At 35.6% G+C, this 26,949-nt stretch overlaps 1 protein-coding gene across 1 annotated transcript; it reads right to left on the bottom strand.

The window, feature by feature from the left end:
* Positions 1–339: 339 nt before the first annotated feature.
* On the bottom strand, positions 340–2,169 carry LOC145060043 (uncharacterized). Its single transcript, XM_079007780.1, has 5 exons — positions 2,035–2,169; positions 1,970–1,975; positions 1,265–1,497; positions 672–1,101; positions 340–606 (listed from the first exon to the last, which is right to left on the bottom strand). Exons 1-5 carry the CDS (start codon positions 2,167–2,169, stop codon positions 340–342), a joined length of 1,071 nt encoding a protein of 356 aa, XP_078863906.1.
* Positions 2,170–26,949: the final 24,780 nt, after the last annotated feature.

The raw sequence follows: 26,949 nt of genomic DNA, 5'->3' as shown, positions 1-26,949 counted from the left end.
AATTCAAAACTTTTATGAGCTGCCTAAGCCAAAAATATGCGAACTGACTCCAGTCTTGCTACAGTAGCAAATGTTTCTTCATAATAATTCCTTGCTCTTAAAAATATACTTTGACTACAAGTCATGCTTTATTCTGGATCACATTACCTTCTTTGTCCATTTTGTTGCGAAATACGCACTTTAAACCAACAACTGATGCATTCTCTGGAGTTGGAATTAACCTCCAAACCTTATTGCGCTCAAATTTATTTGCATAGCCATAACCCAATCTCCATGATCAAAAGCGATTTTCGTAGTTTTAGATTCAATTTTAGAGACAAAAGAATTAAACATGCAAAATTATTGATTAGCATTCAAGGATTCTTGTTTCTCTTTATGTTGTAAACGAGTCAAAACTCCTGAGAATGTATCACCAATGACTTGAGTTTGTGGATGATCCCGGGTCCATTTTGTCAAAGGTGGAAATTTTAGATCATATTTAGGATTTAACTCAGCATTAATTTCTTTAACATCTGATTGTGCACTAGATTCGATTTCTAAAATTACTTCTTCTAGAAAATTTGGAATTGAACTCTCCCCATGGACACTTGGATTTGAACACTCCCCCTACACAAAATCATTATTATTTCTTTCAGATGAGTGTGCAATATTTCCAAGTATTGGAGAATTACAATTTTCTCTACTCCCCCCTTAACAAGACAAAAAGTAGAATCAACATTCTCTTCTGAAGTATGAATATTTTGAAATATTTCATCAATTAATTTTAGCAATTCATCATCATGATTATCAATTATTTTATTTTTAGAAGATATTTCCTTTTCAGGTTCATCAAACAAATTCAGAAATTCCTCATAAAGATTTGAAAGAGAAGCTATTTGGTTGCAAGACTGTGGGAAAATTTCTCCGATTTGAACAACAACTTTCAGAACTGATTTCCCATATTTGTCATTAAAAGTAACATAATATGTTTCTTCTATTTTCTTTGACTTCTTATTTAAAACACGATATGCTTTGGAGGTCAAAGAATATCCCAAAAATATTGTTTCATCCGCTTTCGTGTCAAATTTATTACAATGTTCTTTGGAGTTAAAGATGAAACACCTACAACCAAAATAGGAAAGAATTTTAGATTAGGCTTTCTGTTATTCAAGATTTTGTAAGGTGTTATCAAAAAGCGTTTATTAATGTAAGAATATTTTTAGTAAAGCAAGCAGTTGCGATTGCATTAGCCTAAAAATATAATGGAAATTTTGCAAAAGATAACATGGTTCTCTCAACTTCACATTGGGAACAATTTCGTCTTTCAACTACACCATTCTGTTGTGGAGTATCTGGAGATGAAAATTTGTGACTAATTGCTTTATTGGTTAAGAATTCATCACAAATATGATTCTTGAACTCTTTTCCATTGTCACTTTGTATTTTCCGAACAGGCTTTCGCAATTGAAGCTCAATTTGCTTCATAAAGTCAATCATCTTCTTTGTGGTTTTAGATTTCTATTTAAGAAAGAATACCCAAGTGAAACGAGAAAAATCATCGACAATAACTAAAATGTATTTGTTACCACCAATACTTTCATTTGAAGATGGCCCATAAAGATCTATATGTATTAATTCCGGTGGCTCGAGTATCTTGGTATTCATGATTGAAGAATGGCTTTTTCTTCTTTGCTTTCCAAGTTCACAATCAGCCCACCAATGTTCTTTATCATATTTGATTAAAGGTAAGCCTCTGAAAAAATCTCAAAGAACAAGTTTACTATTATATTTGAAGTTAAGATGCAAAAGTCTCCTATTCCACAAGCAACTATCATCGGATGATGCTTTCGCAAGAAGACACACAAAAGGTTTTCCTTGAATAGGATGTTAAGTGGAAACATTTCGCCTTTTCTATTTTACTTCAAAATAGTTTTCTTTGATTATTTATGTATGATTTAAGAATCTTCTTCATCAAAAGACACTTTAAGACCTGTACCTACAATAAGTTGAGAAACACTAATTAAAATTATGTTCCAATCCTTCGACATAAGCTACCTTACGAATTGTGAATTCATAATTTGTTATCATTCCACATCCTTTGATTTCTCCAGTTGCATTATTCCCATATTTCACTCTTCCTCCATCCTTCAAAGTACGATATTCTATCAGTTGTGATTTCCTTCCAGTCATATGATGACAACAGCCACTATAAATATATCATTGGGAATTGAACTACTCGTCACAAATCACCTACAAAATTAAACAAATTTAGGAACCCAATCCATCTTCAGCCCTGATGAGAACTTTTGTTTAGAGGAGAAAGCCGGAAAAATCTTTATTTTATCAATCCAAAATAATATTCTTATCAAAGTATTACCATTTTCAATTTTAAAAACTTGAGTTTTCGTATCACAAAAATTTATTTCAATAAAAGAAGTTTTGCGATTAATAAATCTCTTTTCTTTGTTTTTCCATCTTTTCCTCAAAGTTTTTTTCTTCTTCTTCTTTCAATTCCGCATTATAGGCTTCAACATTAGCATCATTTTCATTAAAAAATTTCGTTTGAATATTTTTTATTTTTGTTGATGATGTGGATTTACATTTTGAAAACTTGGATGAATTAACATTTTGATAAGAAGATCGTTTCGTACCAACAAACTTTTGAGTTTTGATTTCAGATGAAAAATTATTATTATCCATTTTCGTTTTCTTTCATAATTGTTTTCTTTTATACAAATTCTTTTTATATCTTGCATTCATTGCTCATCTTTTGGCTTTCAATTCCTCAACATCTTTTTGATATTTCACATTTTTAGAATTTCTTTTGATTCCCTTCTCCTTTTGAACTTCAATTGAAACATCTTTTGTTGCACTTGGTCCGACTTCATGTTGTGAATATTTCACAATGTTCACTTGATTTGAAACATATTTCCGTATAACTTTCCACGAAGTCAATTCAGACAAGCCTTTCGTTTCGAAACCATTGTCAATTTTTTTGGACCAAAAGAACTCTTCACAACCTTTTGCATTGTCAAGGTTGACCATTGACATTAATTTTGATGTCTGATTTTTGTCTAGTCCCTTTTTCACAAAAACTTGATTTGGAGTTTTTTGAACTCTTGGAAAAACTGTTGCTTAAATTTCTAAATTTTTCATTCCATCATTTTGAGTAAATTGTTCAAACTCAATTGAATCCTCAAAAATAAAATTTCTTTTTGATTGCTCAGTATTATTAACAAAAGATGAACAATCAACTTCATCTTCAATTTATATTTCACTCATTTCGCTTTCATCAAATTTAGACATATTATCAGATTTGAGATTTTCTTCTGAATTTTATTTCTTGAATAACAAGTTATATTTCTCCATTGAATTGAGTTTTATTTGTTGTTTGTCCTTTTCAATTAAATCGTCTTTTAACATCTTTTTATTTTCTTTGGACTTAATGTTTTCTTCACATTTCTCCAGTCCAACCTTGTAATCATCAGTCACAGATTCATTTGATGATACCACTGATTTGCACCTATAACATTCAGCATCAATTCATCTTGTTTTAATTCTAAGAAAGGTAAAATCATTTTATGCAAACTTTTTCCTATTTCACAGTCAAGATGTAACTGTGTGATGTTAGTGGAAAGACATTTCGCAATGAGACAAAAAAATATTTTTCTGTTTCAGTACAATTCTACTGTTCTTTTTAAGATTAATTACATCATCTCTAGTGTAACACCGTAAATTTTCAACAAATTTTTCATTTCAGAATATAGTATTTTCATTCAAAACAAGGCATAAACATTTCAAGTGTCATGTAAAAATACAAATCATCTAAATCCCAAGATCACAAAACATCTTTCAGTGTGTACAGATCACGCCGGCGCCTTCCCACGGTCCTCGCTAGTACCTGAAACACATACATAACAACTGTAAGCATAAATGCTTAGTGAGTTCCCCAATATACGACTTACGCACATACGCCTTTCCAGGCCCTGACCTTCCGGTCCATGTGTCTCAGGGGACTTCCGTCCCTGCTGGGTAAACCTTCCGGTCCTACCCACGCCGACCTTCCGGTCCACAACACAACGCCTTCCGGCCCATAACATAATCGCCTTCCGGCCTATAACATAATGCCTTCCGGCCCACATAACATACAAAGCACGTATAACAATTAACTTATCACATATAGCACATATATATCTCATATCATATACGACCTTCCAGTCACAGTCAAACCCTTCCGGGTACAGTATAGTGAGAAGACTCACCTCGTGAGTGTCGAAAGCTAGCAAATCCCGAAGTCACTCGTACTCGATCCGCCGAGCTACAATCTCCCTATAACATCATACATCTCTTATTAACACTTTTATCTTCTAAGTTTGACTATCCCTAAGAGGTCAAACATGGTTCAACTCTGGTCAACGGTCAACGGTCAACCTGACCTGACTCGGCGAGTGCTAGGGTGACTCGGCGAGTCTAGACGTCCTCACTAATTCCCTAAGATTCCCTTTCTACTCGTCGAGTATCCTCCTTGACTCGACGAGTTTCTCCTGGAAGAATCGCGGGGCCACCCCGATTCAACTCGCCGAGTCTGAAGAACAACTCGACGAGTCCCAGTTAATCTTCAAGCTACTCGCCGAGTCTGTTCATCGGACTCGGCGAGTCCATGCCATGCAACCGCTCAAACTGCTTTCTAAGGTCAGAACTGCTCCGACCATTCATAGGTCTGGCCTTCCTAGACTGATTCATCACGTAAGGTCCTCATTTCGGTGCTCATAATACACCCCATGACTCATAATTTACATTTTGACCTAAGGCATAAGGATTCCAATCCAAAACCTCCATTGATTCACGAAATGCTCAGGCATGGGACATTCTGGACTTCCAAAGATCCCAATATAGGGTTCCAATCGTTTGGGGGACTAAGGTGACATTCAATCTAGCCACAAAAGGGTTCAATAAACCCTAAATCCATATACACATCAATCATAGAAGGATGCAATTCGAAATATTACCTGAATAACGTGCTCTCTGTGTCCCCAATCCTCAGATCGTGGCTTCCCTTGTTGTTCCCTTAACCAATCCTTCTTCTTCCTTGCAAAACAACACTTCCAAAATCAACAATGGTCTTCAACCTTGCTCCAGACGCTCACAATCGAATTAGGGTTTCTCTCAGAGGACTAGGGTGAACAATGACGGCCATAAAGTCCCTCATATACGTCCCAAACCTGAACGGTTAGGGTTTTCGCTAAACAGCGCAGACTCGCCGAGTCCATATCCGGACTTGTCGAGTCCAGTCGCGAACCCGCGACCAGATCCGCGATCCTACTCGGCGAGTCTAGGCTCCAACTCGCCGAGTCCCCTCTTAAAACACCCAAAATCATAAATATGACAATACCTGAAATTCCGGGCTGTTACATCTAGCCTTAACAAGATCTATTTCCAAAGCTTCTATTTCCATGCGTCTGTCTTAATTCTTAGATGAAACCCTGCTAAGATTATCCTCAAGATTAGAATTTCTTATGCGAGTTCTCTTTAAACTATCACTAAGATCAGAAATTGTTTCACATAAATCAATTAATTCAAAATTGTAGCAAAAAGTAGGTATGTTAAGAGATTTAAGAATTTTGTGTACCTTATCAATTACCTTTTCGCATTCTATGACATATTCCTTCACTATTTTCGCAGAAAAACATGTATCTGAAATAGTTCCTTCATCTGTGAAGTAATTTTGACTTTCTGAACTTACGCTTTTGACAATGAAAATTTTGTTTCCTCTCTGCTTTCCATCCTTCACCATCAAGCAATCTCCCTGATTTGGCATGCGAACTTCTTCATCCTCCGAATCAGTTGACCATACTTCTACATTTTCGTCATCATTATTATCTTTTGCCACCACCAAAGTTGGTTTGCTTGTATTCTTGCAAAGTTCTTCTATTTTCATCATGTAATAAGCTTCATCCTTATCTTTTTCTTTCATCTCATTCTTCATTTGCAATATGTATTTTTTGGCAAAATGATTATTTCCATGACAATAATTGCAATCAAAGCCTAAATCAGCAAGAAGCTTCTTCTCGTTGTTTTCATCATTTCTTTGAATGTTTTTGAAATTTTCATTTATGAATCTTTCTAAATTTGAACTTCCTTGCTTGTGATTGTTTCTAGCAGATTCGCTTTTATTAATTTTGAAATGTGAAAAATTCTTTATGAAGAATTTCTTTGGATTTGTCATCATCAAAATTTTGTCCTCTTTTCTAAGTTCTTAATCAGAAATATCAGATTCAAAATCTTCCACAACAATTTTTGTCTTCTCTTTAAGCTATCACTTTTTGTCACCAAGACCAAAGAACCAACACCTATAACCAAGTTTGCTTCTTTCAATACATCATCTTCCTGAGACTTTAATATACCAACTATTTGTGCAAGAGAGTAATTCTTGAATTGCCCATATGCTTTGACAGTAGAAACAATCGACTTCTATTCAGATCTCAGACTGTTCTTGAATATGACCTTTTGTTCGATGGGAGTCCTATCTAACTCATGTTTCAACATACGACTTAAAAGATGATTAAATCGATTGACAGTTTGTTCAATAGTTTCATCAGACTTTTGATCAAAAGATCCAAATTCAGACAGAAGTGATGTTTTCAAAGAAGGAATGAGATCAGTATCTCCAGAATATAATTCTTTCAATATTTTCCATATCTTATGTATAGATTTAAGTGAACGTTCAGAAGAAAAGTATCAGGTGGAAGAGCAAGCCTTATGATTCTCAAAGCTTTCAAGTTGCTAAGCAATTTGTCTTTCTCCACAGTATCAATTTGCTTATTTTCAACAATGATACCTTCATAATCATCTTGGGTTAAAACTTTCTCCTTCGTATTGGAATACTTGTGCGTTCCACTTGTAATTTCTTTCCAAGTGCTAGATCCATAAGTTTCATTTCCTATAACATAATCTTTAAAGGAAGATCCCAAACTTCATAGTCTTTAGGAAATAGAATAGGAATTCTCGATGTGAAACCGATACTTCTTGGAAGGTTAAATGTGATGCGATGTGAATTATCATTTGAAATTTTGAAAGAAATTTGATGTGAATAAGATCAATGGACTTTAAAGGAGTAGATTAAACAACTCAAACAAGGAATTAAAGATCAAATTGCAAAGCGATTTGCAAAATGAGGAATTGATCTGGAATTCAATGAACAGATCTGGAAAAACACAATGAACATGATGAACAGATCTGGAAAAGTTCAAACGATCTCCCGCTCTAATACCAATTCAAGGAACATTTAGATTTATAATTCAATCAAAGATAAGATTCACAAGACTACACACATAAGTCAGAACAATTTGATACAACGTAAGGAACTATTCGATCTGCCAAACTCTTACCTGTTCTTCTATCTAATAATCCTATATATAGGCATCACAGGAATAAAAGAAAGGCATCTCAAGTCAACAGCAAGGTTGTGAACTTCAATAAACAAAAAGTGTGAGATTGCAACTTAACTCACACAAAGTAAATATATTAGGAACATAACATTACAAGTTGAAACAACTAAAACTACGAACTCTAAAATATCACACAACTACAAAACCGAAATTGAAATCTTCAAACAAAATCGATAACAATTTTTGGCTCTGGTACCACATATGATGCATGTACTAGGGGGGTGGGGGTAATTTCCTTTTGGGTTTTTATGATTTTATTAAGGCATCAGATAATAAGAACAACGATAAAAAATGATAAAAAGGATATTTTAATACACAAGAAAACAAGAAAAGATACTTGTGATAAACAATCTAGACCTATAAATTGAGTATCAATGAAAAAAATCAAGACCTATTGATTTTAGTGTATATCAAACTAGAATACACATCCTAGAAATGACAAAGGGGCGAGTAAGCAACTCTAAGAACAAGGTTCTCAAACTTCAAATAATTCAACAATCTATACCAAAATGTTCAATGATGGGCCTATTCATAGCCTTACAAATGCTTACAAAAAGGAAAGTATCAAATAAAAAGAAACTACCTATTAAACGCTAAAAATATGATACAATAAAATAATTTCTAAAATATAATAGAATCTAGAATATTCGATCTCGAATCTTCCTTTGCAAGTTATCTAGCATTCCCATTGAACCATAGATCCTATAAAGCGACTTTTGCATCAGATCACAACATGCTTCTGATTTTCACAACTGACTTCTGAGATTCGCATCTGGCTTCCAAAAATCACAATCGCAATTGTATTTGATCTGAATTCATTTACATCCAGTAGTTTCTTTTGCATTCGAGCTTTTGCATCCAAGCCCAACAACAAATAACCCATTGGACCCAACACCAACTAACAAACCATCGAATTGCATTCCAAGAGTCCGATTCGGCTAAGATCGCTTCGCCACTTATCACAAGAGGTTCGCATCTGTTCATTAGAGACTACAATTCATTGTGATTGTTCACATCGGTTCACATCCAGTCGCAAGTTGGGCCCCTTTCGCGCTTAACATTCCATTTGTAATCAGTATACTATTCACAATCAAGACCCGACCTGACTTGGAATTTGGGACTTGGCGTAATTCGGACTTAAAGTTCATCTCATAATGTAAACTCAGGTTCGCATCATTCCTTCCCTCTTTGAAAAGAATTATCCTCAATTCCGTAAGGACTTTAAAACGAGATTTCGACACAAATCTTCTGAATTGGCCTCCTTTTTGCTGTTCTACCATGAAATTCATTTTCTCAAAAAATTTAGGTTCCCCATCAGTGTCGTGGATAGGGGTAAAATCTTCATATTCGTCTTCTTCAATCTCTTATCCCTCGTGAATAACTTCTTCAATTTCTTCTCCCATATCGAAGTAATAGAAGAAACAAAAATCAGAATCATCAGAATCAGTGTCATCATAATAATCCTCATCTTCACCTAACATATCTTGAAAGAGTTGACTATATTTAGACAAAATCGACAACTATTCATCTGACTTCACAAATTTAGATCTCCTTAGCAACATTCTAAATTGCCTTCAAAAAAGAAAAACTTAACAACGAAATCAACAAACTCAACAAGAATTTCGGATCTAACAAAAACTCAATTTTTTTATATCACACGAATACAAAATCAAAAGAGAAATCTTCAAACAAACTCGATAGGAATTTTTAGCTCTAGTACCACATATGATGCATGTACCTGAGGGCAGGGGGTAACTTCCATTTGGGTTTTTATGATTTTATGAACACAAGGGATAATTGTTGGATTAGTGTCTAGGCCCGTAACTATATATGATATGTACTTGAGCCGGTTGTGCATGATTCTTTTGGGTTGCCTTCACCAAAGCAACCTGATAGGATGATTTATGAAGGGAGAGGTTATTATGGTTTATTAATATATTATATGAATAATATATTAAAAGAGAAATCATATAGCTTAATTAATATTAGACGAGAACTAATTAAGAATTAATTATGTGGCTAAAAGACATTAAATAAATAAAGGGAGTTAGAACTGTCAATTGTGTGATGGTTGAATATTGGGTTGAAAATCCTTATGGATTAGGGCATGGACGAAATTAAGGATGAGTCTATCTTAATTTTGGCCATAGAGGCCTTATTCCAGAAGGTTCTCAAGTTACTTAGGGCCTAAGTCATCCAATTAGTGTTTTGACTGAAACCCTAGAAGCTTAAGTATATAAGGACCCCTAGGGCTAGCAAAATCGGTCACTTTATCCCTTAGAAGCTTGGAGCCGACTTTTGCCTCTCATCCTCTCTCCTCTATATCATTCTCTTGCTTGTGGTGTTTGTGATCCATTAGAGGTGTTACACTTGTGACACTAAGCTTCTTGAAGATCAAAGGATTCTTGCAACTATTGAACGGTATCATCTAAACTAGTTTATTATAGATTTCGATTTCAATGTATGCTAGATTAGGGTTTTCAAGTCTTGGATGAATTGCATGTACAATAGAGAAGCCTAGATCCAATCTTTAGGGTTTTGCAACTATTGAAAGGTGTCATTTCTAGGATGTGTATTCTAGTTTGATATACACTAAAATCAATAGGTCTTGGTAGAAGGCTACTTTCAAAACAGTTGGGTCTTGGTAGAAGGCTACTTTCAAAACAGTTAGGTCTTGGTAGAAGACTACTTTTTATACTAGTAGGAATCATAGGGATTTTCTAGAGTTTTCAAACGTTTACAATTACTTACAAGCATTTTCATAGTTATACAAACTTTTCTCCAAATGTTTACAAGTCTTTAGTTCACAGTTTTACAAATCAAAGACACATTAATACTTATGAATTCACTAGCTTTATTGTTGATACTCGCTTTCAAAATAACTTGTATTCTCAGGTCACAAATAGACAGGTACGACGACCAGGTTTTGTGAAGTCGGAGCAGTCAAGACTCCTATTTTATTTTGATTATTCATTATGTTGTCTTATACTATGAAAGAACACACTTGTAATTAAAATTATACTATTAATGTAATGGATGATGTTGTTTCTTATTTACTACTTTACATTGTTGTGATACATTACATGACGTCCTCCGCCCCAAAACGTTTCCGCCGTTCCTAGTTTTGGGGTGTGACAAAGAGTCCTTGAAGTTTGAGAAGTGTAACTTACTCCTTGTTCATGTGGTAAGTCATACGAAATTGATCATAACATGAAGGTAAAGAGTGCAAAATGATGTCAATTTCCAACTCCTCGGGTAAGTTCACATTTAGCTTCAGCAAACAGTCCACATACCTTTGCATTTTCTGCATGTGGCCCGTGATGGGTTCACTATCCTTCATTCGGGTTGTCATCGTGGAGGAGATGATTTTATATCGCTCTTGACGAGCACTATGATGGTAGTGGTCCATCAAATCCTGGTGCATCTCAAAAGGATAGTAGTCCTCATAAGACTTTTGGAGCTTGGCTGTTATTGTGGCCAACATGATACATTCCACTTTGGCAGCATCTCTTTCATGTGCCATATATTCAGCGATCTCCTCAAGAGTAGTAGACGGCTCGAGTTCCTTAAGCTCTTTGTCGAGGACATATTTTTTGTCCTCATACCGAGTGACCATCCTGATGTTCATGATTCCATCCATAAAGTTGGATCCATCAAAGATGACTCACCCACAAAGGTTCATGAGAGAGAAGGAGCCGGTAGGGTTTGAGCCAGAAGCAACATTGTTGGAAGACATCTAAAAAGAAGAAAGACAAGTTTAGATTAGGTATAAAGATATTCCTTAATAAAACACCCAAATGTAATATTAAGTTACCCTTTGCCTACCTTGTTTAGTCCAGGTTGGTGTGCCGGTTAACTACACATGCTCCATTAAGGACTTAATTAAAGTGCAAAGTGTAATTTCATGGGTTAGCACCTGATTCAGATTTTCCTAAAGTAACTAAGATTGAGAATTTATAAAAACATTTAGTTACTTTATATTCTTCATACTTTTAATGAAGATTTAAAGTCCTTGTTTTACCCGTTCGGCTAACGAGCCTCCACTGATAAAGGAAGCGGTGGGTGAGAGTGGACACCCATTAAGCTGCCATTTTATAGGAAGCAACCTTATACCCCCCTTATAGACCAGCTTCATGAATGAGGCCTACTAATGGTAAAACGACTTTTTCTTATACATTTATAATTATTATTAAACTTATAATATTATAAAATATAAGGGTTAAATTTTAACTTTTTAATATTCTAGGGGTTGGAACTAAAGTTTTTAAAGTGACTTTACATGTTCCAAAACTTATGGGCAAGTTTTGTAACTTTCAAAAATTTTCATCTTTCATAACTTATGAGTTAATGGTTTAATAAATGAGAGACTTTTCATTCTGTGTAATCTATGTGTTTCTTTAATGGACTTTAAAAGGATAACTTTTGGTAATCGATAACTTGAGGACAAATTATGGATTCCATTAAAACACATAATGATCAAGAATTAAACTAACAAGCAAGTTACAAATACTTCCTATGATCTTCTAAACTCACAAGTTCATGAACATGCATATCAACAATTTCAAGAATCATAAATTAACCATATAAAACTTGAAATTTTGATAATAGCTATTGAAAATGGATTAGCATAACCATTACACCATCTAAAACAAGTTTTATAACACCAAAATAGTTTAGGGTAATGTTTCTAGTCCATTTCCAGTAGCAAAAATCGAAAATCCGCATTCTGGGGCTCCTACTCGTCGAGTGCACGAACCAACTCGACGAGTAGGATTAATTTCCTCATGGACTCGGCGAGTTCATGCTGCAGAATGTAGAAAACTTGAGCTTTTTCAACAATTTACATCAAGTATCAAATAAACAAGCCTAGGCTCTGATACCAATGTTGGGTTTTGAGCATTCTAACACTCCTATGGTGTACATGCAACCCTAGAAACCATGGATATATGTTTTACTATGATACATGCAAATTTGTTTTTCCAAGGTTCTTAACCTAACTAGCATGGCATGGGGAACTTTAAAACATAATAAGCTAGTAGAGTTACATACCTTTTAGTAGTGGTTGATTGCTTGGAGTTTGAGAGCCTAGCACCAATAATGTGGATGCCTCAAATGGAAGTCACAAATCACCACAAACCTTGGAAACTTGAGAGAATAGTAGACCTCTTCTTGAAATCGGCCCTCTTAGTTCTCACACAAAAAAACTAGTTTGATTTCAAGTGCCAAGGACTCCTTTATAGTGTGGTGGATTAGGGTTACATCCATGTAAACCCTAATACCCATGACCTTTCATTTCCATGAGATCCATGGGTTAATGCTCCATGGACTATCCATGGACTTACCATGCAAGCCTATCCCATTCTAAATAAGCACTTAGCCTACACTATATAAAGTCCATATTTAATTAGTCAAACTTTTGATCACTAAATTAATTATAAATTAATTTTAGATTAATACTAATTAAATCATATGATTTTTTATTAATATATTAGAACTTATAATATATTAATAAATCATAACTTATATTATTCTCAAAATATTATCCATATAAATTGTTCGGGTGAAGTGCAACCCAAATGGGCCATGTCGGGTCGGGTCAAGTACATCTCAAATATAGTTATGGACTTAGACACCTTATCCAACAGTTTTAACCCATGGAGCATGAAGAATATGGAAAGACATCAGTTGCATGGCGTAACCCTAATAGCCACCATATATAAGGACATAAGGACCCTATGGCTTAAGAAATTGGCACTATTATGTGTATACATGAGGGCTAGACGATTTGAGCATATGAACCTTTTCTCTCAAGTTATTCTAAGATGTTTATGATGTTGTGTGAACCATTTGAGGTGTCACGCTTGAGGCGCTAGGCTCTTAAGCTCCATGGAATCAAGCTACATAAAAAGGTATGTGTTCTAACTTGTTTATATTACCCAAGTATTAATGATTGTATGCTTGTTAGCGTAATACCTTGGAAAGTTCAAGTTTGCATGTATAATAGAGAAAACATAGATCCAAGGTATTTAGGGTTGCATGTACACCGTAGGAGTGTTAGAATGCTCAAAACCCTTCAGAGAGTACCTAAGTCTTGAATTCCACGACTACCTCAAGTAATGAGGAATCGTTTCACAATTAACGACACCTAGGACACTACAGTTGAATGGTGTGGCTGAGAGGCATAATCAAACCTTGCTAGACCTTGTTCGTTCCATGATGAGTCGTTCTTCGCTACCTATCTCCTTCTAGGGTTATGCCTTAGAGACTGTCGCCCATATCCTTAACTTAGTCCCTACAAAGAAGGTTACCAAAACACCTCACAAGATGTGGACAGGGAAAGCTCCCTCGTTGACATATATTAAGGTTTGGGGTTGCGAGGCTTTTGTAAGACGACGGACTCACGACAAGCTCGAACCTCGTAGTGAGCGGTGTATTTTCAACAGCTACCCGTAAAAGTCCTTTGGATATCTCTTCTATAGACCGAGTGACAATGTTGTCATCGTTGCGAGGAGAGGGATTTTTCAAGAGTGTGAACTTATAAGCCAAGGGGACAGAGGGAGGCAAATTGATCTAGAAGAGCTTCAAGAGTCGAGCGATGAAGGAACCTCTACCACTGGCGCTCAACCCGAGGAGGAAACTCCAGTTGAACCGATTGACGAATCCCTACCACTTAGATGTTCCAGTAGAGTTAGTGTTCCACATGTGTTGCATGGTTTTCATATAACAAGTGAGGGTGATATGTTTATTAGTGAGAGTACACTAATAAATTTGGATGAACCTAATAGCTACAAGGAAGCCATGGCAGGACCAGATTCTGCGAAATGGAAAGAGGCTATGGACAGTGAGATTCAGTCCATGTATGACAACCAAGTTTGGAATTTGGTTGACAATATGTCGGGTCGTAAGACGGTCGGGTGCAAGTGGATCTTCAAGAAGAAGAATGACATGGATGGGAAGGTACACACCTATAAGGCGCGATTGGTTGCGAAGGGCTTTACTCAAACTCCCGGAGTTGAATATGATGAGACCTTCTCACCAGTTGCGAAGATAAAGTCTATTAGGGTATTGTTAGCCATTGTTGCATTTCATCACTATGAGATATGGCAGATGGATGTCAAAACTGCTTTCCTTAATGGAAAGTTGGTTGTGGATGTTTACATGAGTCAGCCAGAGGGTTTTGTCGATGCAAAGCACCCTAATAGAGTGTGCAAGCTTGATAAGTCCATTTATGGATTGAAACAAGCATCTCGCCGATGGAATCTTTGTTTCGATGAGAAAGTCAAAGAATTTGGTTTTCTACGAAGCGAAGATGAATCATGTGTATATGTCAAAGCCAGTAGGAGTATATTAAGCTTCCTCATATTGTATGTTGATGACATACTACTCAAAGGAAACGACATCTCGACGTTGCACGAAGTCAAGTCTTGGGTTGGGAAGTGTTTCGCTATGAAGGACCTTGGAGAGGCTGCTTATATTCTAGGAATAAGGATAGTGAGAAACAGGAGTAAAAGACTAATAGGACTTAGTCGGAATACTTACTTGGACAAGGTGCTAAAACGTTTTAGTATGGATAATTCCAAGAAGGGGGATTTACCAATCTAAAGTAATGCCAAGTTGAGTAAGACTCAAAGCCCGAGTACCGAAGTCAAGATACCAGAGATGAGCCGAGTACCTTACGCTTCCACATTTGGCTCGATCATGTATGCGATGACTTGTACTCTCCCTGATGTGCCCTTCACTTTGAGCATGGTCAGAAGATATCAAGGGAACCCTAGCAAAGCACATTGGACTGCAATCAAGGATATTCTTAAGTACCTTCGGAAGACCAAGGAATGGTTTCTAGTCCTCGGTGGGAGTGATGACTTAAGGGTATGAGGGTATAGTGACGCTAGTTTTCAGACCGACATGGACAACTACCGTTCGCAGTCGGGTTGGGTCTTTACCCTAAATGGAGGAGCAGTGACTTGGAAAAGTTCCAAGCAGGAGAATGGAGCCGATTCAATGTGCCAATTAGAGTACATAGCGGCGAGCGAAGCGTCAAAGGATGCGATATGGTTGAAGAACTTCATCGGAGACCTTGGAGTTGTGCCAGCCATAAAGGAGCCAATGGAAATTTTCTTAGATAATGAAGGGGCGGTTGCCTTGATAAAGGAACCAAGGGATCATGGTAGATCTTGACATATCGATAGGAAATATCATTTTATTTGACATTAGGTGGAAGAGGGACTCCTCGTTGTGAAGAGGGTATCGTAGGAGGATAACCCAGCAGATCCCCTTACGAAGGGACTGAGTAAAGTTAAGCACCTGCAGCACGCAAGGAGCATCGAGCTGAAGGACGATATTAATTTAGATTAGATAGCTTCGAAATGCGTAATAGATAAATGTAACTGACATTTGATGATTAAATAAAGGAGTATTATTTATAAGTAAAGTTACTGTCTTATGTTGGTTGTTTACCTATTGTTTCACTTTGCATGTTTTAACTTCCTGAATAAAAAGATTATTCAAATGTTCCACAATCGCTCATACTTTAGGAGTAGGTATGAAAGAAGATTGTCATGAATTGGTTTGTAGATTTTCTAAAGTGTGTTAGACATAGCAAATGTTTGTTGCAACGTTCAAGAGTGCTTATGAATAAGATTTGAGCATTGGATTAGACCCATGCTTGTCGGCATCACTTCATGGAATTTATCTCGAGTGATCGCAAAATGATAATATCATATGGTCTTAAAGCCTAGATATATGGTTTATTATTGCAAGTTGGTTGTGCATTGATAATGCGTAAACGCATCAGTAACTTGACGTTATAAAACGCATTGTTGTGCGTGATTTGATGAGTGAACGGTAAATGCATATAATTCGAAGTTTATCTGTTCCTTTTATCCTAAGAGGGTAAAAGCGATATCTGGGCCCCTCGATGATTTCGTTTGAATTATGTGTCGGGCCCGATCTGGACTGAATTGATGTGTTCGATTAAGTTCTATGTCAAACAAATCAGAGATCGAGAAACAAGCTGCTGGACAATAAGTATAACTATGTCCCATGTAATTGTCTGCACGATATCTAGAATGGAGGACTATACGATCCCTTAACTAAAGGACATGTTATTGATATGGTACGAGTTTGACATCGTCTTTTAGAGCTACCATTGCTAATCGGGTTGTACTTTCACTATAGTTACTAGTTTTATCCAAGTGGGAGACTGTTGGATTAGTGTCTAAGCCCGTAACTATATTTGGTATGTACTTGACCCGGTTGTGCATGGTCCTTTTGGGTTGCCTTCACCAAAGCAACTTGATAGGATGATTTATGAAGAGAGATGTTATTATGGTTTATTAATATATTATATAAATAATATATTAAAAGAGAAATCATATGGTTTAATTAATATTAGACAAGAATTAATTAAGAATTAATTTTGTGGCTAAAAGACATTAATTAAATAAAGGGGTCTAGAACTGTCAATTGTGTGATAGTTGAATATTTGGCTGAGAATCCTTATTGGGTTAGGGCGTGGACGAAATTAAGGATGAGTCTATCTTAATTTCGGCCATAGATGCCTTATTCCAGAAGGTTCTCAAGTTACTTAGGGCTTATGTCATCCAATTATGGTTTTGACTGAAACCCTAGAAGTTACTTAAGGCATGGACGAAATTAAGGATGATTCTATCTTAATTTTGGCCATAGAAGCCTTATTCCAGAAGGTTCTCAAGTTACTTATGGCTTATTGGGTTAAGCCACTTGATCCCTTGGAAGCTTGGAGCCGACTTTTGCCTCTCATCCTCTCTCCTCTACATCATTCTCTTGATTGTGTTGTTTGTGAGCCATTAGAGGTGTTACACTTGTGACACTAAGCTTCTTGAAGATCAAAGGATTCTTGCAACTATTGAAAGGTATCATCTAAACTAGTTTATTATAGATTTCGATTTCAATGTATGCTAGATTAGGGTTTTCATGTCTTGGATGAATTGCATGTACATTAGAGAAGCCTAGATCCAAGCTTTAAGGTTTTGTACGAGTACATAGGAATGTTCTTTTGTCTAAAACCCATCAATAATAAGGCAACGATAAAAAATGATAAAAATGATAACTTAATCGACAAGAAAACAATAAAAGATAGATAGGATAAACAATCTAAACCTATAGATTGAGTATCGATGAAAACAAATCGAGACCTATTGATTTGAATTCCTATCAAACTAGAATAGGTGTCCTATAATTGACAAAGGGGAGAGTAAGCAACTAACAGAACAAATTTCTCAAATGTAATTCATTCAAGAATCTATACCATAATGTTCAATAATGGGGCTATTTATTGCCTTACAGATTCTTACAAAAAGGAAAGTATCAATTAAAAAGAAACTCCCTATTAAATGCTAAAAATAAAATAAAATAAAATCGTTTCTAAAATAAAGTAGAATCTGGAATATTTGATCTAGATCTTCATTTGAAAGTTATCTAGCATTAACATTGAACCATAGATCCCAGAAAGCTACTTCGCATCTTAGGATCACAACATGCTTCCGATTTTCACAACTGACTTCTGAGATTCACATCCGGATTCCAAGAATCGAAATCACAATTGTTCTGATGTTTTTCACATCCAGTAGTTGCTTTCGAATTCCACAGCTTTTGCATCCAAGCCCAACAACTAATAACCCATCAGACGCAACACCAAGCGTTAATGTTACTGTATGCGACCATGTTAAATCTAACGGAAAGCACTGACAGGACGTTATCCTGCCAGGGCCTTGGCTGGGTCTCAGTCTTAGCTCGGACAGGCCAGCGCCAGGATGACAACTCACTTTCCCCCACGAGGAATAATATTCCTCGTGATCCTCTCATTCTTTCATGACCAATCAGGTCATGACAAAGACCCTGATGATGCTCAGAACTGACGTCACCTGGCTGTTAGACGACATGAGCGTACTGTTGGATTAGTTTCTAGGTCCATAACTATAATTGGTATGTACTTGACCCAACTCGGCATGGTCTATTTGGGTTGCATGGCATCGGAACATTTGGATAGACCGTTTATGAGAAGAGGACATTTGTGATATATTAATATATTATAAGTTCTAATATATTAATATAAAATCATGTGATTTAATTAGTATTGATCAAGAATTAATTTGGACTTAATTTAGTGATCAAAAGAGACTAATTAAATATATGGGGATTGATTGTGTAAATCATTCATTCTTATATATGTGGGATTATGATCGAAGATTCCATATGTTGGGTTTAACCCATGTGGTAACCCATGGATACTCCATGGAGGTTAAAACCCATGGAGCATAAGGAATGGGTAAAGTCATGATTTACATGGTGTAACCCTAATATCCACACTATATAAATACCCCTTTAGCTCAAGAAATTGGCACTAGTGATACATATATGAGGGATAGCAAATTTGCGCATGAAGTGTCTTCTTCTCATGGTTATTCCATGTGTTGGTGATATTGTGTGAACCATTTGAGTTGTCACATTTGGGGCACTAGGCTCTCGAGCTTCATGAAGTCAAGCTACATCAACAAGGTATGTATTCTAACCATTTTATTACCCAAGTATGAAAAGATTGTATGCTAGTTAGGGTAATACCTTGGAATATTCATATTTGCATGTATAATAGAGAAAACATAGATCCAAGGTATTTAGGGTTGCATGTACACTTAGGAGTGTTAGAATGCTCATAACCCAACAGTGGTATCAGAGCCTAGGCTTGTTGTCTTGTTATACTTGCAAAAACTGCTTAAAAATCGAAGTTTGTTGCTGTCTGGGCAACGGACTCGACGAGTCCATCAGGTGACTCGATGAGTCCATGCCTTAAAAGTGTTCAAAACGATCCAACTCGCCGAGTTGGTTCATGCACTCGACGAGTTGGACCTCCAAACAGCATATCTTCGACTGTTTTGGCTGGAAACGGACTAGGAACATTACCCTAAGCTTTTTTTCAACTTATAAACTTGTTTTTGATGTGGTAGTGTTCATGCTAATCCAATTTCAAAGATAATTGTCAATAGATTCATGTTTTGTATTAGTTTAAGGTTTAGGGCAATTACATGAAAAAGTTTGATTTGAATTATCTTGTTCTTATAAGTTTCTCAGATTAATAGAAAAGTTATGTGAATAAAGAAAAGTCACATTCTTTTAATAGTTTAAAGTCACATTAAAGATTCATAAAACTCATAAATATTTCCATAGGTTATGAATAAAGAAAAGTCACATTCTTTTAATAGTTTAAAGTCTTCCATAACTTGTCCTCAAGTGATGGAACTTGAAGAGTTTTTGGATTAAAACTACTATAAACACATAAGTTATGGAAATTGAATAGTTTTGAATAGGTTCAAAACTTGCCCTCAAGTTTTGGAATTTGAAAAGCTTTCCCTTATGAATACTTTAATTCCAAGTTAGCCCTTAGAATTTTAAAAGTTAAAATTCAACCCTTATACTTTATAATATGATAAGTTAATAATATATATATATATATATATATATATATATATATATATATATATATATATATATATATATATATGTATAAGAGTAAAGTCAGTCTTACCGTTAGTAGGCCTCATTCACGAAGCCGGTCTATAAGGGGGGTATAAGGTTACTGCCTATAAAATGGCACTTTAATGGGTGTCCACTCTCACCCACCGCTTCCTTGACCGGTGGAGGGTCGTTAGCCGAACGAGTAGGACAAGGACTAGAATTGTCCCTTCATTAAAAGTATTAATGATAAATACTAAGTAACTAAACTCTAATTAATACCCAATCTTAGTTACTTAGGAAAATGTGAATTTGGTGCTAACCCATGAAATTACACTTTGCACTTTGCTTAAGTCGATTAGTGGAGCGTGTGTGGTTAACCGGCACACTAGCGTGTTTTAACAAGGTAGGCAAAGGGTAACATAATATTTATCATAGTATCGGTGGAGCGCATGTGGTTAACCAACACATCGATTAAGGGGTAAATATTAAGGGTACCAAGTAATTTGCATGGTTACTTCACACCTTGTTTTGTGATCCTCGGCATCCCAGTCAAACAACCTGAAGGGCACACTCGAGATGGAAACATGCCATTGAACAGTTCAATGAATCTCAAAAGATCTAGGAGTTTCAAATCCAAGTAAAACCTAATTAAATTATTTCGTTTTCATGGTGGAAATTGGTGAATCGTCATTCGCCTACCTTCAAATATTTTATAGCTTGGATTACGACATCCCTCTTCTAAGTTATAAAAAGTATTGTGTTGGGTCCTAGCCTTAATATTTCATATTGGGTGTTATATTAAGGACTTTAAATCAACTGTCTTGAATATCTCCCAAAAGCTGTCTAGTTCAGACATCTATGATCTTCCCAAATCTCTTGGAACTTCACTTCCTCCACCTCCCCAATTAATTCTCCCTAACCCACAAGTTTAAGGTCACTCTAGCCTTATTAGCAAGCAAGGTCTATGTGTGCTCACATCTTGGAGATTAAGTCACATATTGACAAGCCGGGAGAGTTGGGTGTCAAAGTCTTAAGAAAGGTGGATGTTCAATCACTTTCTAAGTCACATAGAAAGTTACCTTTGGGACTACTATGAAATAGACAATGACATGACCCTTAATGATCTTATTTATTTACTTGGTACTGCTGAATCAACAATGATTTGGAGCTTTAGTAAAGCAATTTCGATTAGGAGATCAACTTCCCAATGGATATTGACAATGGAAACATTGATATCTAGAAAAGCCTTCTCTTCCCAAGGAAAGGGATTGACCATAGTCAACTCGGTTGACCAAATGGTAAAGAGAAAGGCAAGTCTGCGATAGTCCCATGTACCATCTCCAAAGAATCCATATGTTTCTCTTGCCAAAGGAAGGGGCATTGATTGCAAAGCTGCCAAATTTACCTGAAAGATCATAAGGCTGGTAAAGTCAATAAGTTTGACTCTACTTCAGGTAAAGTCCACTATCTAACTCGGTTAAGTTTCTATTCTGAGATTCTTATTACATGATGTGACTGGGTCACATGTTGATGTTTTAAGAATCAAATGAAAAGTGAAGGAAACTTAAAGAAAGAGTATGATGAATCTGACCGCAAAGATGGATTTCTATCGCTTGATTAAAGATCGGATTCTTGAGCAACTCTTAAGAGTTATGATAAATTGCTAGCAAACATGTAATAGCATAGATTTCATTTAAAGTTGCATTGTAAGGAAAAGTTTTTTCCGCGTTTTATAAATAAATAAAAGTTTTTATACTTTGTTTTATATCTCCTTGCAATGGCATTTATGAAAACTTGATGTTTGTATGTTTCTAGCAATATTGAAAATATGAATTTGATTCTTTCATTTGTGGTAGTGTCTAAGTTTACCAAATAAGGAAAGCTTCTCATCACCCAAGTTTTCAGTTGGATAGAAGCTTGGAATCATACAAGTTGTACAGTATGATGAATGAGAACTTTCAGCTTTGGAAAATTAAGACTAATTCCTTGTTCACATGTATATGTAAGTCAAGTGAAGGGCTAAGGGATCGAGTACACATTCTTGTGAACTGATCAAGTCCACCACAAAAGATCGATAAGACTATTCGTCATGATTTACTAAAAGTTTAGTAAATATGGTTACACTTACAAGTTTAAGTGTAATTCTGATACATTGAAAATTTTTCAATGTATGGTAGAACGAATAAGAAGAATCAAATTCGGTAGAAGGATAAAAGTTTCTCAAATCTGAAAGGATGGGAGAGTACTTTAGTATCATGTTATATGATCATGTTTATGATTAAGATACCTTATCACAATTCATCCTCTAAATGCATTCTTATGACTAAGAAAAGGAATCTTGAATTGTTGGAATGGTTAAATCAAGAAGACGAGTCATACTTCATTCCAAAAAAAAAGTCTTAGAGTCATTCCAAGATTGTACGTTGAGTGACATATCTTAAAGAAAGGTTTAAAACACTTGTCAAATGTAAGAGTAAAAGTATCCTACTCTAGTACATTTAAAATTGGTAAGTTGTGATGTTTTAGATAAAACAAAGACCAACTAAGACCAATTATGTGAAGTGTTTGTCTTGATAAAGAATCCAAAATATCTCTTTAATATTTGGCAAGATAGTCTTATATGTAAAGAGGACAGCGGGAGTCTTAAAGATCCTGAAAAGAATTTCAAGATCTAATCAAGAATAAAAAAACATGTAGTTTAACACTAGCACACGACGTGAGGTTTATAACCTATCGTGTTGACATATTTCTATTTCTGTGTCCATTCCAGTTATAGTTGGCTTTTCATATGAGTTCTGAGAGTTCTCAATTGGTTTCATAACAACTTGGAAGCAATGGCAGACCCTTGAGCTGCCAGGTGGCAAGAAATTCAGATTGAGTTCAGTCCATATGAGTTTGGATTTATCATTATCCTTGTCTTGTAACTATGGTTTTGACAATTCACATGGATAAGAACACATACACCATAAAATCTATGGGTCATAAGGTTTCTCTCCGATTCATGAAAATGATGGTGAGGAAACACTTCCACCAAGTAGATTTGAACCAGATGGCAAAAGGTCTAAACAATTGAGACTATGATTACGACATCCCTTTTCATAGTTCTAAAAATTTTTAGACACACATGCATGCTATATAAGGAAAGATGTATGATTTTGATTAAGTGCTTTATCAAAGCATTTCGTATCAGAAGTCTAAACTTTGGTAAGAAAGTCAATAAAGTATTGATTTCTAGAAGTCCAACTGATTTTTGAGTACATGTCAAAGCTAGTGGGAGCATAAGTATTATGCTAATAATCATCATGTTAATGGGAGCATGATAATTATACTTAGTATTGCAAGATAGCAATGTTAATTATAGATAACAAAAGTTTCAATTTGTGAAGTTGCAGGGGTTGAAAATTTTGTTTTCCTATAATTAAGGGAGAAGAAATTATACTTCATCTCAAATCTATAAGCTTAGATCGTGAGATTTTAATCAAATTTAGTCAAGTATATATATGAATGTTATGTTGGAATGGCTCAACATAAGAAAATTCTATATATGGGTACATTATTTGCGTTCTAAAATTCGATTATGATTACGGCATCCCTTTTCATAATCTGAATTATGAGAACTTGGAAAATAGAAATATTGTAGCAAAAGGACTGGTCTAGTATCATGTCTTTATGTGAGACATCATGAATCGTGTCTCATATGCTTCAGATATAGGATCGATTGCATGTGCTATAATATTCATCCTTTCTAAAATTTTCCAAATGCCTGGGGCATTGAGAAGGGAAAAGGTCTAGAATTGGATATGACTAAAAGGATTAAGCAATTGTCAAGGACAATCTAAGGCTTACCAAAGATTGGTTTCTCAGGGAAAGTTGGAAGTATAGTGTTAATTTTGGAAGGACCATATTGACATATTTTGAAAAGAGGAAACTCTTGTTCAGAAGTGATAGTCAAAATGAGAATATGGAGTTGTTCCCATAGGTGGAAGTTATTCATTAAATATGTGTAAGATTAGGAAACTTAATGCAAGAAGGACGTTTCCAAGGAGTTGATCTCCTTTGGAATGATCTGTAATGTTTGTTGTCAAGTCTTTGTGACTTTGTGCATAATCATTACAAGAGGATCAATGCATATAAGTTTAGAATCTAACATATTTCAGTAAATGGAATGAATTTGGAATTCTTGCATTTACAGTAAGGAATTGGGAGTGTGAAATGAGAATCATTGGAATTATGTTCAATCGATCTCTTTCACAAAGTAAAGATCATAGACAAACTTAGTATGCATATTTGGTGTATGGCATGACTAGTGTGTAGAATAAAAAATAGTGTACATGCTTGAAGCATGGGACAACTATTGTTTTAGTTCTAGTATAAAGTTGATAGTTTGAAACAGTATGCAATGAATGATGGGTAATCTATATGGTGATAAATAAAGGGTGTTTTATTTATATTCATAAGTTCTGAGACCATATTAGATTCGATTATTCTTGTGTTTCACTTTGCATATTTTGACTTCCAGAATAACTAGGTTGTTCTTCCTGAATGACTAAGTTACTTAAACTATCCACAGTCGGTCATATGTTGGAAGTAGATATGAATCAAGATTGTCATGGGTTGGCTTGTAGAGGTCTAAGTTGTTGGATAAAGTGGTGCTACAACACTCATGAGTGCTCATAAGTTTTGAGTATTGGATTCAACCCACGCTCATTGGAATCACTTCATGGATTTTATCACGAGTGATCATGAGACGATAATATCTTATATTCTACAAACCTAGAGATATGAGTTGTTACTATGAGTTGGTTATACATTAATCACACGAAAACACATTGGTAACTCGATGTTATAAAACATGCCTTTGTGTATGATTCAACAAGTAGTAGAACAAGCCATATGAGTCGAAGTTTATCCATTCCTTTTACCTTCGGGATAAAAGTGATATATGTGGGCCCCTCGATGATTTAATGATGACACATGTGAGTGCTTGGTTAAGCTAGGACTGATTTGATATGTTCAATCAGTCAGTCGTCATAAATCGGAAATCAGGAAACAACAAATGGACAGAGAGAATGATTTATAATCCATGTCTCAGTACATATGATATCTAGAATGGAGGAATATATGATCCCTTATCTAATGGACAAGTCATTGACAAAGGTCAGAGTTCATCGACAAGGTCAGAGTTCGACAGCGGCTTTTGAGAGCTACGATTTCCAGTTGGTTCTTGAAGTCATACACAATAATAGTTTTAGACTTATCCAAGTGGGAGACTGTTGGATTAGTGTTTAGGTCCATAACTATAACTGGTATGTACTTGACCCGACTCGACATGGTCCATTTGGGTTGCCTGGTATCAGAACATTTGGATAGACCATTTATGAGAAGAGGACATTTGTGACATATTAATATATTATAAGTTCTAATATATTAATATGAAATCATGTAATTTAATTAGTATTGGTCAAGAATTAATTTGGTCTTAATTTAGTGATCAAAAGAGACTAATTAAATATATGGGGGTTGATTGTGTAAATCATTCATTCTTATATATGTGGGATTATGATCGAAGATTCCTTATGTTGGGATTAACCCATGTGGTAACCCATGGATACTCCATGGAGGTTAAAACCCATGGAGCATAAGGAATGGGTAAAGTCATGAGTTACATGGTGTAACCCTAATAGCCACACTATATAAAGACCCCTTTAGTCAAGAAATTGGCACTAGTGATACATATATGAGGGCTAGCCAATTTGAGCATGAAGTGTCTTCTTCTCATGGTTATTCCATGTGTTGGTGATGTTGTGTGGACCATTTGAGGTGTCACATTTGGGGCACTAGGCTCTCGAGCTTCATGGAGTCAAAGCTACATCAACAAGGTATGTATTCTATCCATTTTATTACCCAAGTATGAAAAGATTGTATGCTAGTTAGGGTAATACCTTGGAATATTCATATTTGCATGTATAATAGAGAAAACATAGATCCAATATATTTAGGGTTGCATGTACACTTAGGAGTGTTAGAATGCTCATAACCCAACAGTGGTATCAGAGCCTAGGCTTGTTTTCTTGTTATACTTGCAAAAACTACTTAAAAATCGAAGTTTGTTGTTGTCTGGGCAATGGACTCGATGAGTCCATCAGGTGACTCGATGAGTCCAAGTGAAGTCGGTTTTGGGCGTCATCAAGCTCTTTTTCATGACCTAATTGGTCATGAGAGAATGAGAGGATCACGAGGAATATTCTTCCTTATGGGGGAAAGTGACTTGTCATCCTGGCGCTGGCCTGTCCGGGCTAAGACTGAGACCCGGCCCAGGCCCTGGCGAGATAACGTCTCTTTAGTGCTTTCCATCAGATTTAACATGGTCACATACAGTAATGTTAACACCAGGTAACAGTCTATCACATCGCATTCCAAGAGTCTAATTCGCATTGAATCTCATCACACAGATCACATGAGGTTCGCATCCGTTCATTAGAGATTGTGATTCATTGTGACCGTTCACATTGGTTTGTACCTAGTCGTAACCTGGACCCTTTCCCACTCAACATCCCCATTGTAATCAGTATCCTTTTCACAATCAAGAACTAGACCCGACTTGGAACTTAGGACTTGGCTCAATTCGGACTTGAAGTTCATCCCGGACTGTCAACTCATATTCGTATCATTAAACATGTTGATAAATATGCAACACCTTGAAGTAAAGTGTAAATAATAAATAATATGGATTTGGGAGCTATGGTCGATGTTAAGACTTCAATAAGAATTATTATCATGGCTTCAATTTGACTTAACATGTAGATATTAGAGAAAGGTTAATTAGAATAGCTCAAAATAATAACTAATCTCGTTTTCTAATATTTCTTGAAAAGTCAAAACTGAAACATCATAAAATTTGATCTAGATGCTCATAGTACTCCTTTTTTTTAATCAACAATACAAATAGGATAAAAAATAAATAAATGAGGAAAGAGAATCTTGGATATTCGGATCCTCACATGCTCTCTTAGATGTAGGAAGGGTCTCG

The sequence above is a fragment of the Lactuca serriola genome, chromosome 6 (genome assembly GCF_051521515.1).
Source record: "Lactuca serriola cultivar US96UC23 chromosome 6, Lser_US96UC23_V15, whole genome shotgun sequence".
NCBI lineage: Eukaryota > Viridiplantae > Streptophyta > Magnoliopsida > Asterales > Asteraceae > Lactuca > Lactuca serriola.
This window is presented reverse-complemented; position numbering and strand designations above follow the sequence as displayed.

What these genes read in the sequence shown, in the direction of transcription:
- LOC145060043 (XM_079007780.1), bottom strand. Translation starts at nt 2,169, where the DNA reads ATGACTGGAAGGAAATCACAACTGATAGAATATCGTACTTTGAAGGAT. An exon ending in TGTGAAGTTGAGAGAACCAT is followed by an intron (nt 1,102 to 1,264) that starts GTTATCTTTTGC and finishes TTTTGGTTGTAG; the next exon opens with GTGTTTCATCTTTAACTCCA. An exon ending in AGGGGGGAGTAGAGAAAATT is followed by an intron (nt 607 to 671) that starts GTAATTCTCCAA and finishes GATTTTGTGTAG; the next exon opens with GGGGAGTGTTCAAATCCAAG.